Below are 16812 nucleotides of genomic sequence, written 5' to 3' on the forward strand. Positions count from 1 at the left end.
TTTCCTCCTTGATATTTGAATCCAACAGCACAAATGATGACAAAGATGACACAGCAGCACGTGCTTAAGGGCATTCACACTCCCTAAAGCCAAATGAACCCGTGTGATACACAGGGATTTCATGCCAAGGGAACACAGGCAGTGGGTAAGTACCTCTTTTTTGTCTTGGTGCTTGGTAGTGTTTTGCCTGGTTCCCAGGAGTGCCTCAGGACACATCTGATGCCTGAAGACAGGTTTCCACAGAGGAGAATTAAGAACTGATGTTACTTTCAAAGGAGGCAAGTCTGCTTCACTACCTAATTCTGCAAGAAATTCAGAACAGACCCTTCAGTTACTAAAGAATTTTCTTCATTTTTACAGATTATTGAAAATAATAAATGTTAAACATCCAGTAGGGAAAAAAACTGAAACACAGCAGAAAGTTAATGCAAATAGACTGAACAAGTAATTTAACAGTGTTCTCTGTTTTTCTAACATGGTACAGAAAATTGATGTACCCTTTCATTAATGGCAGCATCGACATCTTATAGTGACAGTGTTACAATATGGAAGGATTTTAAACTGAACATTTTCACTGTATTATAACTACAGAAATTTTCTAATTTAAAAGAGTTTAAAAGCTTTCTCTCCTACTAAAGACCTAAATTGTTATATGCAAGCATGCTCATATTAAGAAAGGAAGACAATATTCTCAAACACTTCAATTAGTTCCTTGAATTCACAGGTAAATAGCTGTCTAATTTTCCATGGTAAACATGGACCACCTGATTGGAGCAAGAACTCTTTAGCTTTATTTAATTTCTCTAAAGTGGTGGATGGATTTGGATTTAGGAAGCTAGAGAGAAGTGGTCTTGTTTTTAAATTAAAGAATAAACTTTTTTTTTTTTTTTAATTTATTTTTTAAAGTTTATTTTACTTATCTTCACAGGCCCAGATCCTAAGTGTACTTAACTACTGGAACTAACTGAACTTAATTTGTGAATTCAAATTTCATTCAATACCAAATGCTCATGTGGAATTTTTAGAATCACTTGTGTCCTAAGCTCTGTAATTTTTTCAGTTTGTTGGCCCCATATTCACACTCCCAATGTGAGGCGGATGACAGCACCAGGGAACAATTTTAGAAGGAAAAAAAGAAGCACATACTACTTCATAAACGTAATTTAGCTTAGTAGGATTACTTCCACGAGTCCACATCTTCCACGGACTCACAACACAGCAAGTGTTCCATGTTCACGTGAGAGAAACACAAAAGGAACTTCATTTTCCCAGGGGATCCTCAACATAAAGTCCTTGTAGCTCCTGTTTGCACGGATCCCAGCTGTGGGCTGTGGGAGGCACTCACCTCGCAGGGATTTGAGGGCCATGCTTCGGGAAGCCAAGCGCCCCATCAGCCGGGAGACAAGCAGCTGTAAATCCAAGCCCCAAGACACGGCAACGTCTGGGAGGCCGTAAGCAGTGACAGAGAACTTGTAGCCCCACTCATTATTACTGCTGTCAGAGTGAAAGAGAAACTGCAGCCGTGGGCCAGCCTTAAAGGTCACTTTCTACAGAGCAACAAAACAGTCATTTTGCCAAATGTACATGACAGGAAAACATTTCAGGGTAATGAATTCCCTTCAGCAACTCTGGGGTTTCATTATTATGTTCTGGCCATAACAGATCTAATTCCCCCCACCATCTCAATGAGAAACCCACAGTACTAAGCAGGTAAAATTTCTATCCAAGAGCTTAATGAGCAATATTATATATGATTGAGCTTTAAAAGTCAGAGCCACAAACAGAAGAGCAGATCCCATTTGAGGACAGAGCACAGCCCCAGAAAGGGCCACACTTGTCTTATGATATAAAAACTTGCAAGGGCAGAGCAAGTTTTGCCCATGTATTTTGGCAGTTAAACATGATTATTCCTTTTCACTTTAACTGATTGTTCTTTTGATAACAGGAGCAAAGAGGGATTCTTTACCCATTCACTCCTTTTATTTGCAGCATTTCAGACTTTCTTCCCCATCTCCTCCCCTCCACCTAAGAAACCTAATAAACACACCCATGCACAAAAGCACACATCCTTTTACATAAAACGTTTCCAAAGGAATCATAAGGACTTCCTAAGACTGGATAAATAATTTGGTTCAGAATTTTAAAGGTGCTCACCTTAGGCCACTTCTCAGTGCCAACCTTTGTATCGTAACGAGTTTTTGCCCCTCTGGCATCAGTGAACTCCAGGTAATCATACCTGTGAAAATTGCAATTCATTACTTCCAAATTTACTTTTCAAGTTTTGGGGGAGAATGTTTTTGCTTTTGGATTTTCACAAGTGCACCCTGTCACTTCTTTCTGAACCACACCTTCATGTGACTGCTAAGGAATTTATTTCATGTTTCAATGCAGAAGTCCCAGCAAACACAGATCTGCTGTCCAGCAGGACTTTGGAATTGGTAATGTTTGCCAAATCCAACATCTGGCAAATGCTTTAACTAAGCAGTAGCCTGATGTGTTACCAAGAGAAACCAAGCCAATAGAAAGAGGGCAAAAAAAATACCACGAGCACAAACTGCGGTGGTCACAGCGTAATTATAAAACAGATCAAAGCCAAAGGAAGCAAAATTCATATGGAACAGCATGTCTGTAAATTTGCCAGGAGAGGTAGCTTTCAGCACAAGGTCATTCAAAAATACATATTGTATACTGCTCTGGACAATGAAGAAATTGAAATGGCATGTGTGGAGTGCACATTGAAACATGAATTGCCCCTCTGCAAACAGACACTGGAATTCAACACAGCACAAGATTAAATTACCTCCTTTCAGTTTCACATTTTTCATCAAATTCCACCTCAAAGTAAGTTGCCCCATGACACAGGAAGACTGAGACCTCATGGCAATTATTTTCATAGTTATGAGGTGATTCCATTGTCCAGGTTCGCAATACTACAGGCTGCTCCTGCTGCCAGCTTTCCATGTCCATCTGTACAACAAAAATGCATTCTTAGATACAAAGGCAAGAAAAAAATAAATTGCCACACTAGATTTTTGTGTCTATAATTTCAAGTTGCCAGATGTGCATACAAATGGCATTTAAAAGGCTACAGCATTGATTTACTCTGACACCAGTTCTGAAGACATCCTTTGTAATCATAATTAGGAAGCACTTCTAAAGCAAAACCCACCCAGTCTACTGCAGGAGGAGACTCAGGAGGAGACTGTCTCACCCACAAGTGAGTACAAGTCTCCAGTCATGACAAAAAGAGAGTCAGGATGACTAGTGCAGATTTAAACATCTACCCTACAGACATACAGACTTATTTGCATCACCACAAGCAGTGAAGCTAAAATTGTTAAGCATATACTATTTTTAATTTGTTTTCCTCTTCACCCTCAGAATCCCCTCCTTCCTATCTACCTTCCAGGCTGCTCATTCCAGTTGCACTGTCTGATCACTTTGCCCATCTCCCATATCAGTAGATATGTTTCTAGTACTTCACTCAACATTTCACTACACATCCCACACTTTTAGAAGCTTTCCAGCTCTTTTCCAATGCTCACCAAAAGAATCACCCGAGTTTTCTATGTCTTTCTTGCAATTTTGCTTTTGTTTCACTGTGTTTAACGTGCCCGCGCCTTTAGTTACCTTATGAGGTTCACTACAAAGGCTTTTCAGTGGTTCTATCAAAGTGCTGAATCCCTGTAGCAGAGTACAGTATGGAATGTCTAAAGTGCAAAAATCCAACAAGAAGATGACCTAGGAGCAAACACAGGTGTCATGAAAATGCCAGAGTCACAGCCATGCCGCCCAGGAATAGGAGAAAATCCCACTGTTCACTTACCAGCTGACGAGTTGCCATAGCAAAGACAGAGCTACTTATTTTTTCTACTATTGTTTTGCCACTATATTGAGATAAGAGTGATTGCAAAATTGTTCTGATATTTGACAGGAACTGGCCCACATCTAAAGAGAAAAAAAAAAAATCCTTAATAGCCACCTTAAGGATTTGCTCCCACAACCATGACTTCATGAAACATTAGGTGCATGATGATGTGCACAAGGACAAATTCAGCAGGAAAGGATCTGCTGCCCCCAAGGCAGCAACACCCAACACTTCAGAGGAAGTTTTCTGTGATACTTCTATTGTGGAAACAAGTCGTGCTTATCAACAATATCACAGAAAAAATGAGTGATGAGTAATTTCATCAAACACCCCAGGATTGTTTCAACAAGCTCCATGTATCCAGCAGCCTCCATACACAGCTAAGAAAGGCAGCTGAAGTAACAAGTGAGGGTAGGAATTTTTAGCTACAGCTGTACTCAATTTTTAAATGTAAGACAGGAACACAGCAATGTATTTATATACAAATAACATAAATATGATGTCATTTTACATAAAATTACACCTTTGTTAAGTATTTGGCCCAATTAACTACTCAACACTGAGCTGCTGCATTAAAGAAAACTAACAATCCCCCCCACAAAAAACCCAATAAAACCCCTTAGGTGTACCTGGCTTCTTAAGCAAGTTCCTTTCTTCTTGCTATTACAACCATCTAGGAAAACACATATCACCACACAGGAGTTTACCAAAATAAGGGATGCTAAGACATTAAAATATTCAAATGGAAGTCTGTAACTATTTGTTGTTTGGGGCTTTTTTCAGTATCTGGCCCCCAAAACTTACTGAAATGCTTTCTGAAGATTCTCCCAGTATAAGATTATCAGTACAATTAAAACTCCAAGTTGCTTAATATGCCTTCTAATTACTTCCTAGAGAGATTAGAAAAGCTATGACATTTCTGAGTATGCCTCAGGCAACCTTTGGTGATCCCTAATTATACCGCAATTTGCAAAATCACATTTTAAATCCTGTATTGCACCATATTGAATTCTGTATTCAATCCCAGCACTTACAGTTTTTAAGTATTTCTACTGCAAGATCCTTGGCTGAATTATCAGTGCCTTTAAGCTGCAGATAGCACCAGGAAAGGAGGCTGCCCTGAACAGACCAGAATAAGGAAGACAAGACTGTGCCACTCTCCTGCTGTGCAACATCCAGCATCATCATTTCACACTGAAAAATAAGGAACACTTATGAATGCAATGGAGCCTCTTCTGCTGCAGCATGACACACAGTATGCACCAAGTAAACTGGGATGGACACAATCATCCCACTCACCCCAGAAAAAGATGAAATGCAAATGACAAGCAGCATGTAACACCATGTAGCAAGTGATGTGCTTTGTTTTGATATATCACAATTTTAAATAGGAACAGCTACATATGAGTCACTCAATGTTCTCAGCAGAGTTTTTCTGCATATGTAAATAACCCTCCTCCATTTCCACCTCCCTTAGTGACATGCCCAATCCTATCCTCTCAAAATGGAATGATTCCTTCTGTAGCCCAGTGTCTCTCCATAGAGTCTTTTCAATGCTATGGAAAAACACCACATCTTACACATTTCCTACTGGAAAAATATTATTCATTTCCTACTCTACTATTATGAAATGTTAATGCTTAAAGGAAAACACTCAACTGATTGGAAAAGCTAATCCTACTGACTCACACAGCCATGAGCAATTGCATCCAGAAGGACAGGGAAGCTGATTCCTTAGCATCCATGGGCAGGCAAGCAGCTTGTGTTTGAGTGCCTACAAAACTCATGACAAAGAAGCAGGAGCAGTGCAAAGCCAGTTACCTCTCTTGCTGCCACAAGCAGAAGGGTGTCCATAACTGATAACACTTCACTTATGTCAAAATTTGCAGAAACTCCTTTCTCTGGTAATAGTAAGAGTCCACCTGGATCTTGATCACTACAAAACAAAGATAGTCTTACTAACCAACAACAAGAAGTTCCAAACAGTTCCCAACCAGAAATTTAGTATTTTTTGTGTCAAATCTGTAGAGATCCTACTGTATAATTACTATGAAAATCAAAAGTTTGTGTTCTGATGACTCCAGACTAATTAAATCAGTACCAACCATCAGCATTGGCAAACAATCACTTAAAAAATTGGAAGACAGCCTAGGAGAAGCCTAAGAGCAATACACTGTGATTTCAGCACCAACCTTGGCCAGTGCTTTATAGAGCTATTCAGTTAATAAAAATATTGAGTAGCAGTATGTCCTTTCTAAACAACATTAGTTGATTAGTTCAGAGAATTATTGTTTAGGGGAATAACATTTCTAAAAATGATTAAATACATGCTTATTAACAAATGTGGGGTATCAGACAAACATTTTCAGTTTCAGGACTCCTTACCTGAAGTGGGTACACAAGGATCTGAAGGCAAGATGTACAGATTGCTTATGTTCTTGCTCTGTGATGTTTTTCTAGAAAAGGAAAAAGATTTAGTTTTATGATACATTCTGTTTTCCTCCTCTGTGACAAAGAATTCTAATTTCTGTGTTCTATTATTCAGTTTTGGTAAGAAAGGCAGGGTTAGTTCCTCTTTCTTTGGATAAGCTGCAGAGAGAAAAGGGGAAGGGTAAAAAGAAGCAAAGAAAAAAAAGGGTTTTTACTTGAATGGGACAAAGTATATATTATTTGAGAATAACAACTCAGATTTGTCCTCTTTTCTGCATAAAGAAAGCAGGTACTAAACAAACAATTTCTCATTTAATGTTTACCATCATGGTGAAGAGCTGGTGTCGCCTGGTCTGTCTATCTGGGAAAAAAACTGCTGCTCCACTGAGTAAGGTGTTCTTAACTTCCTCTTTCAGCATTTTCATTGGCATGAAGTTACTGTCCCCCATATCCACTACTGCTCATACAAAAAGGAAACAAAATTACAAGTTCTAATTAATACCCCATCTAATATGTTAAAGGCATAACTGAATTAAATGTTAGTCTGCACAACTTCAAGCCCTTGCAATCCCATTATACACACAGAAAATGAGGGGAAACTTTTTAACTTATAGCAAGAAAGATTTATATTAAGAAAGAATATATTTATTCACCAAGTAAATGAATTCTAGCAAGATTATAACTTGACACCCAACAAAGCTAATAAAATTTTCAAGATGTGACAGATTCTATATAAAGTGTTTTCCCTCTAGCTCACTTTGCAGGAGACTCTTCAAATTACACTCGAACAGAGAGTGCCACCCTACTTCCAAAGAAATCTAATGTGTAATTCCCATTCCCTTCACTGGCTCCAGAATCTTCCCTGTGTTCCTGTAAACGTCACAGTCTACTCATGAGCTCATTTATACTGATATGCAGTGTCAGAACTAAATTAACCCCAGTAATGTTATAGTCAAAGGGTCACATTCCCTGATGGTACAAGCAGGTGACACGTTCAAAAGTTTTCTACTGCAGCTGTTTCCAGACCACATTGCCAGAAAGTCTATAAAACCTTCCTTTGAGCCAAGGAAAGTTTCTAGTGATGGACTAATTAGCACACACTGACCTGAAGGAGAAATAAAGGAACAGGAGCTGACTTGGCCTCTAGGAATGAATATCTTTTCCCAAACTTTAACAGACAAAACAGTCAATATACATTGACTAAAAATTACCTTCACACAAATGTCTATAAAGCTCTTCTGCAGCTTCTGTGTGACCAGCTGTTTTGCTCTGAGGAGTTTCTTGAGGTTTAGCAGTTTTATTATCTCCAGTAAGTACAGAGAAGCAGCTCTGGAGAAGCTGCAACAGCAGTGTTTGAGCAAAGATACATTCTTCCCTTGGGCTGTAACAAGATATATAACAAACAGAAGCAAAAACTAGAAAAGCAGCTCTTTTGCACCAAATAAATATTGCTATGAAAGTCACCATTTCAGATAGATAAAAACCACTGAGTGGAGAGACATAGCCAAAGGAAGTGTAGCTACCAGCTAAATTAATCTACAGCTCGAGCTTCTACATAACTTTATAGTTAAAAGTCCATATGGCAGCAGTAGGGAAATGTTATTTATGTAAATGATGTAGTTTAGGAAGAACAAACTGCTGTAACTAAACAAAGCATATTTTATTTATACACACTGATTAGTGCCTCAGCAGACACGAAAGAAGTAACTTACTTTTGGTGCAGTTTATTGTAAAAATTCCAGAACAGCTGCAAATCAAGGCCTGTGAAATCTAAAAATGACTTGTATTTTAATCCACTCTCCTTCTGCTGAACCTTAAAAAGACAAAGAAAATGCAGGATTGGAAAATTAACTCTATACAGAACACATTTATAAAACATAAATCCCTGAGCACTGGGCTTAAAGGAAAGCACAGGCAGCTTTCCCATAAATTTGCAGCTAACATGAATTCCAGTTTCTTTCATGGATATTCTGGTGTCTAAATGTGACAGTTCATGCTGAAACCTTCTCCTCCACAGAGCTCTCCCCTCTTTCCAGATTTCTAGGATCCCATCCCTTTTCTCCACCACCAGAAGACTTCATAACCTCTACCTCTCCATCTAATTTGATTGAAAGTAATAAACTGTCAGCAAACATACACAGAATTCTATTTTTCAGAAATTTTTTTTTTTTCTCCACAACATGGTTTCTAACTTTGTTAAAAGCACCCCAGCTGTTCTTTGCCCACTCACAACTGCTGTTTGCACAGACTTATTCTTCTTAGGCTGGAGAACAGAGGCTTAAAAAACCCTAAGAAGTAAAAATACCAGGTCCTGTGCCAGCTGCTGGATGAAATGAAGTGTCTTCAGGAGCAGAGTTGTGCCACAAACTGTGTCATCCTCAGTTTTCCTGCACTGCAGGCAGCTCATGGTCCTGCAGGGCTCGTCTCGCAGGGGCCGCAGATAGCCCAGAACACTCAGCCCTTGGACCCCGAGCCGTTCTGCTGAGTCTTGTCTTGTGCACAAGAACTTTATCATCAAGTACTAGAAGGATATAAAAACAGCACAAGATTTGGGTTTAAAAGCTGGTACAAATTGGCCTTTTAAAAGGCATGAGTGGATGTAGGTGAGGAGACCGCAGCCGGGGTTGAGGGGGGAAGCCTTAGTCCCTCGTCTATCACCTCCAGAGGTTTAAAATACTGAGGCTAAGTTTGATCTCTCCCTACTTCCAAAAAGTCACAGGGACAGTTCTATGACCTCTACAGGCGCCTGCAAAGTTCGTTAGTTCATTATCAGTGCATTCATTCTGCACACACTGTTCCTCACTTCCACAGTCACAGTACTCTTGCAGGTTACAGAATTATTAGCTGCATTTAAAAGCAAGCAGAGGATCAATATGTAATATTTAAAACATAGTCTGCTCTCAGTGAGGTGCAGAACACAAAACTGAAGGAACAGCAAGTCCTGCCATCCACACGTACTCAGTTACTCCGCAGCAGCAGTGGCTTAGCAAGCAGCAACAGAGTTAGAAAAAATCCCAGTTGATACAACAATGCCACCAATTCTCTTAATTCCCACAGTGCAAATGGACTGGGGAACTACAACAGCTGATTCCAGAACAAGGATCTGAAATGCAACATTCCCTACAAAGGCCCTAAGCACTACGAATCAAAGCCATCTTCTGCCATTCTTGAAACGGAAGAGTCTCCATTCCCCAGGGACAGCAGCCTAACTGATGGAAACTCTTAGTAATTGTTTGCCCACTAAAACATGGATTGAAGAACCCGGCTCTGAAAGAATAAATGCTATGACTACACAGTAGTTAAATGGTCTAGATACTAAAATAAAGCAACAATCATATTAAAACCAGTAGTCTGCACATTATCACATAACTTTGCATTAAATTGATCATGAAGCACCACTTAACTTCAGATATATAGATATATAGATATATAGATATATGTGCATACAGAGAAAAAGAATAAAATTCAGAGGACAAAAATTTAATCGTTCATTTAAGTAGAAGCCTATTAATTTTTTTTTTCTGTCCAGCAGAGTTCTCCCTCGCAAAATAGAATTAGGTTTACTTCAGTTGGCACAGAGAAGAGCCCCTGCTCATTTTGACTGGGCCAAGGGGTTTTTGTGGGTTCTTACTTGGGAAACTCTGCATTGCTGCATTTTGACATCAACTTCATCCCATTCTTCTTCTACTTCAAACCAGCCAATAGGATCATCATCTCCCAAATCATCACATGAGCAATTGCTTCTGTGTATAAAAGAATGTAAGACACTTTGTAAAGAAAACGTTTAGAGACATTGTAAAGCTGTTGATATCCTACCAAAATACTTAAATTTAGCATGTTATGGCTATAAAGATGAGAAGAGAGAAAAGTTTCACATACCCAAAACTCTACCACATGCAAAGTAAAAAAAAAAAAAAAAAATCAAGAAAATCTTTTTAGTCATGGCCCCTTAACCTCTCCTTACTCCTAAGCAACAGTTCTGAAAACTGATTTAATAAAACTTAATTTTAAAATTTCTCATTGATCTGCACTCCAAGTAAAAGGTTTGTTTTGCTATATCACTTTCATAACAGGCCTTTAAATCAAGAAGCTGAAAACAACAACTATATACATATTTCCTCCAACACATCAAACTGATGGTCATTAAAATCAAACAAATAACAATTAAATGATGCACCATTTTTAAGTCACTTGGAATAATTCTCAGTAGTTCCAGCAGCACTGCAAAAATATCAAATACAACATTTATTTTCCAGGTATGCATTACAAAAAGTCCATTTATACCTGGTTTTTAGAAATTGTTTGAATTCCCTCAGCTTCCATTTGTCGTAGCTCTCAAACCTTTTGAAGTGTTCCTCGGCATGGAACTTTTCTGAGGCACCATTGTAAGCAAACACCAGCCCACACTGTGCCCCAATGGCACCTCTCCGGACCTGAAGGGGTAAATCCACAGCAGTGCAGTCAGAAAAAAGAAGAACTTATGGAAAGCAACCGAATCCTGACAATCCTGGTCTCGGGAATTGCACGGGAAAATGAAACACATTTAGAGAAATGTTATGAAAACTTCTGTAACCCACTGAACTGAGATCATGTACACGGGTATTATTTACTGTATTTATCACCCTGCCAGCACCCTGACATTAACTAGAATTCCACATATTAATTCCCATTGTAATTTTGTCATCTTTTTACATTTAAAAAAATTAACAAAACTAAAATCATGCCTCCTTATTAATATCACTACACTGCAAAATGACTCACCTGCCTCTCCAGCTCCAGTTAGAATTCACTTGCCAGAAGTTCATTCATGTTTAAGTCTCTTTGACATAAATATATGCATTGTTGCTCTGGGAATTAAACTATTGCTTTGCCTTAAGTAAATAAATCAATTCAGCTGCAGAAACTTCCCTGAAGTTTTGTCTTGGCCATGAGATTTAATCACAAGACCTTCCTTTGAAACCAGATAAAATCACAACAAATGTTCAAATGACACTGGTGTCTCTAAATAGAATTTGAAATAGCTTCATTTAATCTGAACTCACATGCTTAGTATCTTGAAACAGAGTCATAAATTTATTTTAAGCACAAGATAAAAGATCTTGCATATAAATCCACACACTTTAGAGAGAAACCATAAACCACAGAGTCTCTGGCTTGAGATATATATTGCAAGATATAGATAGAATAAATATAAAATAAATGTCTTTACTACATGCTTGTGTCTCCCTGGAACAATTAAGGGCCTCCTTTTTCTGAAGTTCCCTGACCTACCCTGAAGAAAAATTCTAATAACAGTATTTCATAATGAATTTAAATTTCAGTTAATTTAAAAAATATCCCAATTCAATTCCACCACTAGGGAAAAAAATAAGTCTTCTACTTCAAAAGCTCACAGGAACTACATACCTTTATTCTAATTTGTGTCACTTGAAATGAAGATTCAGTTCCAGTAGAAAGAATGATACTTGCTCTGGTTTTCCCAGTTTCAGTAAGAAAACCTAAAGCAGCAGTGGGAAGAGAATGAGGTTGGAATGAGTGCTAGTGCAACATGTTTGAAAGAGAATATTGGGACTGTGGGCTGAAGGGGGGAAACAAAACCACAACACTTTTCCAGTGAAATGCTCATTAGCAAATGTTCCCAAATAAAAGGGACAACTTAAGATTGTATTTTACCAGTATATACACAGAACTCTCCAGGCAGTGTCTCTTTGGGCACTGCAATATCTGCAGCAGTTTCAAAAATATTTTCTCATTGAAGTTTATTAGTAATTCCCAAATATTACTTTGGTTTGTGGCTCTATTCACTGAACTCAGTGACTAGTCCCCCCAAACTATGACCCACAAAACAACAGAAGACAAGTCACAAAATAACTACAGAATGAACTCAAATAATACACATGAACAAACAGAGGGGTAAAAAAAGCATTTAGAATGTGCCTGATTTTCTGTCACAATGGTTTTCATTTACCAGTAGCACTGCACAAGACAATAAACCATTTAAAAAAAAAAGATTAGGTGGCATTTCACTTAAAAAAGAGGTCAAGAAACACGAATCTCTTTGTTTAGGTAGTATCCAGTACATAACAGCATTGCATTAACAAAGAGGGGCTTTAAGGGAGAATTAATAGGCATGTGCAGTGAGAATTTCAATGATTTCTACAAACCCTCTCCTCAACAATATTTGGGAAACTAACAGTGATTCTGGACTTCAGCCCACAAAGTGTGCTCTTGTAGAATATTCTCATTGCTGACTTCCACGTAGAATATCAATAATTCTCTCCAAAATCCAATCTTTTCGTTTGGTTAGCTTATTTTGACAATAAACTGGTTTATGAGAAATCCACAGTGCTGCAAAATCGAATTTATATAATGTCTTGGTTTTGTTTGTTAGTTTGCCTTTTTTTAATTACAGATCTTCTACAGCATAGAACTATAAAGAACCAAATATATATAAGTAGATATGGAACAGCACCACAGCATTTTTAACAATCACTATGTTTGGTGGAATTGTCTAACTTAAATGATTTTATGATTCTAATATTATGGATTTTAAGTCCAGGTTCTTACCATCCCCAGTCCACGGCTCTGCAAGGAGGTTTTCAGGCCCTGATTTATCCTCTTTTCCCTTTACATCACATGCTTGCAGAGTGAGTCGTAAAGGCTTTCCTAAGTAAAAAAATCCACAGGTTTATCAAAGTCATTTAAAATGGTAAAATACATTTTCCAAACTTCTTCATACAGGGAAAAAAATGCAAAAAATTACAATACTATGAGATTTTTTACCACTGTCAGACCCAAAATAGGGGAGGGAAACTGGAATATGAGAAATACATTCTTCTAAAGTAGTTAGAGTTCTAGATACAGACAGAAGGACAATGAAAATCATGACAATTCACGTTCCTTCAACTGTTGCCACACTTTGGAATTCCCAGTCCATGAAATACCACTTGTCTTACAAAAGGCATTAGCTACTCTGGGGAAAATGAACTAATATTCAAAACTTTCAAAAGTAAACACTGATAATTATAAAGTAATTCATGTGCTCTTTGGCACAAGACAAGAAGTACTGACAAAACATACTAAAAGGCAATAAAGGGTAAAATTCTTCATGAGAGACTAATGAGAATCTCAGAAGTTGATACTGAGAAAATACAGCTAATACAGCAAAATCACCACCTGGTGCCAGACCATGAACAGCTCTACACTCATGACATACTCAGATTACAAAAACTTAATTTTAACTCATCTTATAACAGTGAAAAAAAAAAAAAGAACCATAAAGAGATGCTATTCACATTACATTTAAAATGCATCTTAAATTTCTACATGCCTGCAAGAGAGAGCACTCACTGAGGATCACTCACACAAACAAATGCCTTCTGGAAGAATAAAAATATTTGCAGTCATTTGCCTTTTAAGCAACACAAACACCATCATCACCATCCTGATCCAGGCGCCATGATCTACAAAGTTCATGTTTTTTCCCTTGAGAAGATCTCACTTGGTTTAACTCTTTGATCATGGAAAGCTGATCAATCATCAGCTTTTTGGGCAGTTCAGCTGCTAGCTTGTGATTTCAGCGACAGTTTTTAATTTAGATTTGGATAATTCTAAATCCCAACAAGTGGAACAACTCAAAGCTGTGTATTTCCTTAAGCATGTACAGTAAAGGATCCAGGATTGTTCCATTACCGTATTTATAGAGCAGGTTCTGTCTGACTGCTGCCATGGAAGAGATAAGAGAGGAAGCCTTGTATGGAGTGTCCAGATGATCAGTGATGGCACAAAGGGAACTCAGCACTTTGGCAACACTCCCCCGGGCTAAGGCAAAGGCCAGGAGTGTCAGCTCCACCTCTGGAGTAGTACAACAACTGTGAAGGAAAACAACAACAGCGTGAAAAGAAAATTTGGGACATTTTTTTTTTCAGTAAAGACAAGCTGCCACAGAATCTCTCAGGTGCCTATTTCCTGAAGTGTTTGTATTTTTCAAGATACTTAAAAAAGAGCATGTGGGTAAAGACGTAAAAGCTTTGATTTACAGACTCTTCTAAACCACTTCCCACTGCATCAACCACATAAGCTCACCTTGTTATTCTGATAAGGAAGCTATCTACTTCTTCCAAAACATTTGGTGATAAGAAGCTTGAAAAATCTGTGGAGCCTGGTGTTAGGGATAGAGGTGGCATGTGCTGCAGTGCTTTCCTAGGAAAAAACGAAACATAATGTCAGGAAGCCAGGCAGAATTGGAGAAAACAGCTTCCTAAAGTGAATTAGATGTTTGAATCTTCATGCTTTGTGTGGGCAGGTCTCTGCAAATTGCTTCTGAGTGCACAAAATCTATTTACACAGAGAATCTCTTCAAAAGGGAACAACAGTATTGCATTCTAGGCAGGGAAAGTTTAATGACTGCTGGGTAATCTTGAATCTAGTCTCAGTCACAGATTTAATGAGACAAACGTATCAAGGAGTTTTGAATTAAATCTGTGACAGCATTAGAAATAGCTTAGTGTCCAAGCACTGCTCCATTTTAATTTGGTCTAGAATGGAGCAAGAGCCTATGAATAAAGGGAAAATTGATTTGAAATTCCCTCAGAAGAATTAGAGAAACTAGGAGAGACACTTGTTAGCTCTAATCAGAATTTTTCTGAATTTCCAAAGACAATGTGATAACCCCTGAAATTAGGAATTCTTAAGCAGTTTCACCGAAGTTATTCTATCCAATACTAAAGTTATCCCATCCAGTACTAAAGTTTGGGGGTTTTGCTTTATAATTCTAAACACTGAATCTAATTCCTGAAAGCATGATTTTAGTCAGGATTTCTCCTTCATAATTCTTTAATGCTTTATTAACTCAGTGTTCATTTTATACTTCTAAAAAATATCTAAACTTGACCAAAACTGAAGGTCGTCAGTTTCAGCAAAGCCTGCAACTATGGGCCTGTCTCAGGTGTGAGCACGCATGACGTTATCTAAACTTTAAAGAGATTTCACAGATGACATAAATTAAAAGAAAGGCTTAGTGGACTTTAGCCTACAGGATTCATCAACCTAATGACAGCCCTGCTCTTCAGTGTGGTGACATCGTGCTAACTGAGCTCTATAAAAGCTGATGTGGGTGTGGAGAGGTTTTATTAGGATTCCAATCCTTCAAGTCATCGAGCAGAAGTGCTTGGCAATCAAACAAGGAAACGTTACACAGAAAATGGTCAATCACCACAAGCAAACATTTGCACGGAGATGGTGCATATACTCAACTATATCCCCATAAAATGCATGACAAGGCATCACATGAGCAGAACTCTGCTAAAAATTAAGCTAAATTAAGCTTCAGTCCTAAGGGGAAGATGTTAATTTTATTGGTTATTAATACTGGACAAGAAAAATTAATTAATTTTAGGCTGCTCAAAGTCATTACAAATGCATAGGTGAAAAATCTATTTTCCAGTGTCCATTCAGTCATGGTTTAACAACTAGATTAGATGAAACAGCCAGGAGAATTACAGTTGTCCTAGTACATGCAAATGGATAGAAGAAAAACATCAAAAATCTGAACAATGAGATAGAAAAAGATGTTTAAACACCTTAACGGCAGGAGTGGAAACCAGTTACAGACAGCAGACTGCCTACTAAAGCCAGAAGTGCTTTTTTAAAAAATTAAGAAGTAGATAAAATCACCCCCCATGTAAGTTTGGTACTTACTGAGTATTTTGTAAAATGGTGTGAACGAATGCTGGGTTTGTTTCCATGGAAGCTGTCACCAGAGAGGTCAGCAGGGACCAGTACCAGATGGCCGAGGCGTCGCACACGGAGACTCCCACCTTCTTCACTCGCTGGTAGCCCACAGCCCGCAGCCCGTGGATTCTGGTGTCACATCCATCGCTAAGGCAACGCTTGATGTTTATCTGTACATCTGTCAAAACACAAAATAGAATTTTCTTCCCATTTCTTCTGCTAGATTAGAGCTAGAAGAATCCAGATATTCCAAACATTAAATTAGGGCAGGACCTCTTAGAAAAGTAACAGCAGATATGGAACAGCACTGCCTGATACAGACAGCCACACACGCTGTGCACCGTCTGATCTGGAAAATTTAGCCTTTGCATAAATAGCCTGTGGATCCATTACAGATGCTATGGCTAGAAACTAGGAAAAATTGTAATAAAATATCCTCAAAGTGGAAAATACATTGTAGATTGTTTGACCAGTACCTTCCTACCTACATACATAGGAAATGCCTTGGAAGCAAGTGGCTGTGGACGTAATAGGGAAAAGGAGCAAAGCCTAAAAGCAAAGTTTAAAGTTACATAAAAATTTTCACACAAATTCTTGACCATTTTGCACAGATGGTATTATCCTGACTACTTTTGAGGAACAACATCCTTCCTGCCCACTTCTGTGGCACTGAAACCTCCCCTCAGAGAAAAGCATCTTTTGGAACTGAAGGGACAAAATTCCTGAAGCTGCAGAAACCATCTTAGGAAGGAGCAGCTTTTCTTGATTGATTCCAGTATAGC

At 38.3% G+C, this 16812-nt stretch overlaps 1 protein-coding gene across 2 annotated transcripts in view; it reads right to left on the reverse strand.

Annotated features, from left to right (window-relative positions):
• The window catches only part of ZZEF1 (zinc finger ZZ-type and EF-hand domain containing 1), a 57441-nt gene that overhangs the window by 31667 nt on the left and 8962 nt on the right, over positions 1–16812 (reverse strand). For both annotated transcript variants that reach the window (XM_048324466.1, XM_048324465.1), the window contains exons 6-25: positions 15998–16208; positions 14384–14500; positions 13991–14169; positions 12866–12964; positions 11705–11796; positions 10583–10731; positions 9930–10041; positions 8604–8819; positions 8011–8111; positions 7510–7679; positions 6622–6755; positions 6254–6324; positions 5690–5804; positions 4903–5062; positions 3827–3948; positions 3631–3741; positions 2801–2967; positions 2155–2236; positions 1346–1547; positions 154–302 (exon numbers count right to left, since the gene is read on the reverse strand). In XM_048324466.1, coding sequence (XP_048180423.1) covers positions 154–302; positions 1346–1547; positions 2155–2236; positions 2801–2967; positions 3631–3741; positions 3827–3948; positions 4903–5062; positions 5690–5804; positions 6254–6324; positions 6622–6755; positions 7510–7679; positions 8011–8111; positions 8604–8819; positions 9930–10041; positions 10583–10731; positions 11705–11796; positions 12866–12964; positions 13991–14169; positions 14384–14500; positions 15998–16208 — 2759 coding nt within the window. The remainder of the gene's footprint in view (positions 1–153; positions 303–1345; positions 1548–2154; positions 2237–2800; positions 2968–3630; positions 3742–3826; positions 3949–4902; positions 5063–5689; positions 5805–6253; positions 6325–6621; positions 6756–7509; positions 7680–8010; positions 8112–8603; positions 8820–9929; positions 10042–10582; positions 10732–11704; positions 11797–12865; positions 12965–13990; positions 14170–14383; positions 14501–15997; positions 16209–16812) is intronic.

The sequence above is a fragment of the Corvus hawaiiensis genome, chromosome 20 (assembly GCF_020740725.1).
Source record: "Corvus hawaiiensis isolate bCorHaw1 chromosome 20, bCorHaw1.pri.cur, whole genome shotgun sequence".
NCBI classification, from domain to species: Eukaryota; Metazoa; Chordata; class Aves; order Passeriformes; family Corvidae; genus Corvus; species Corvus hawaiiensis.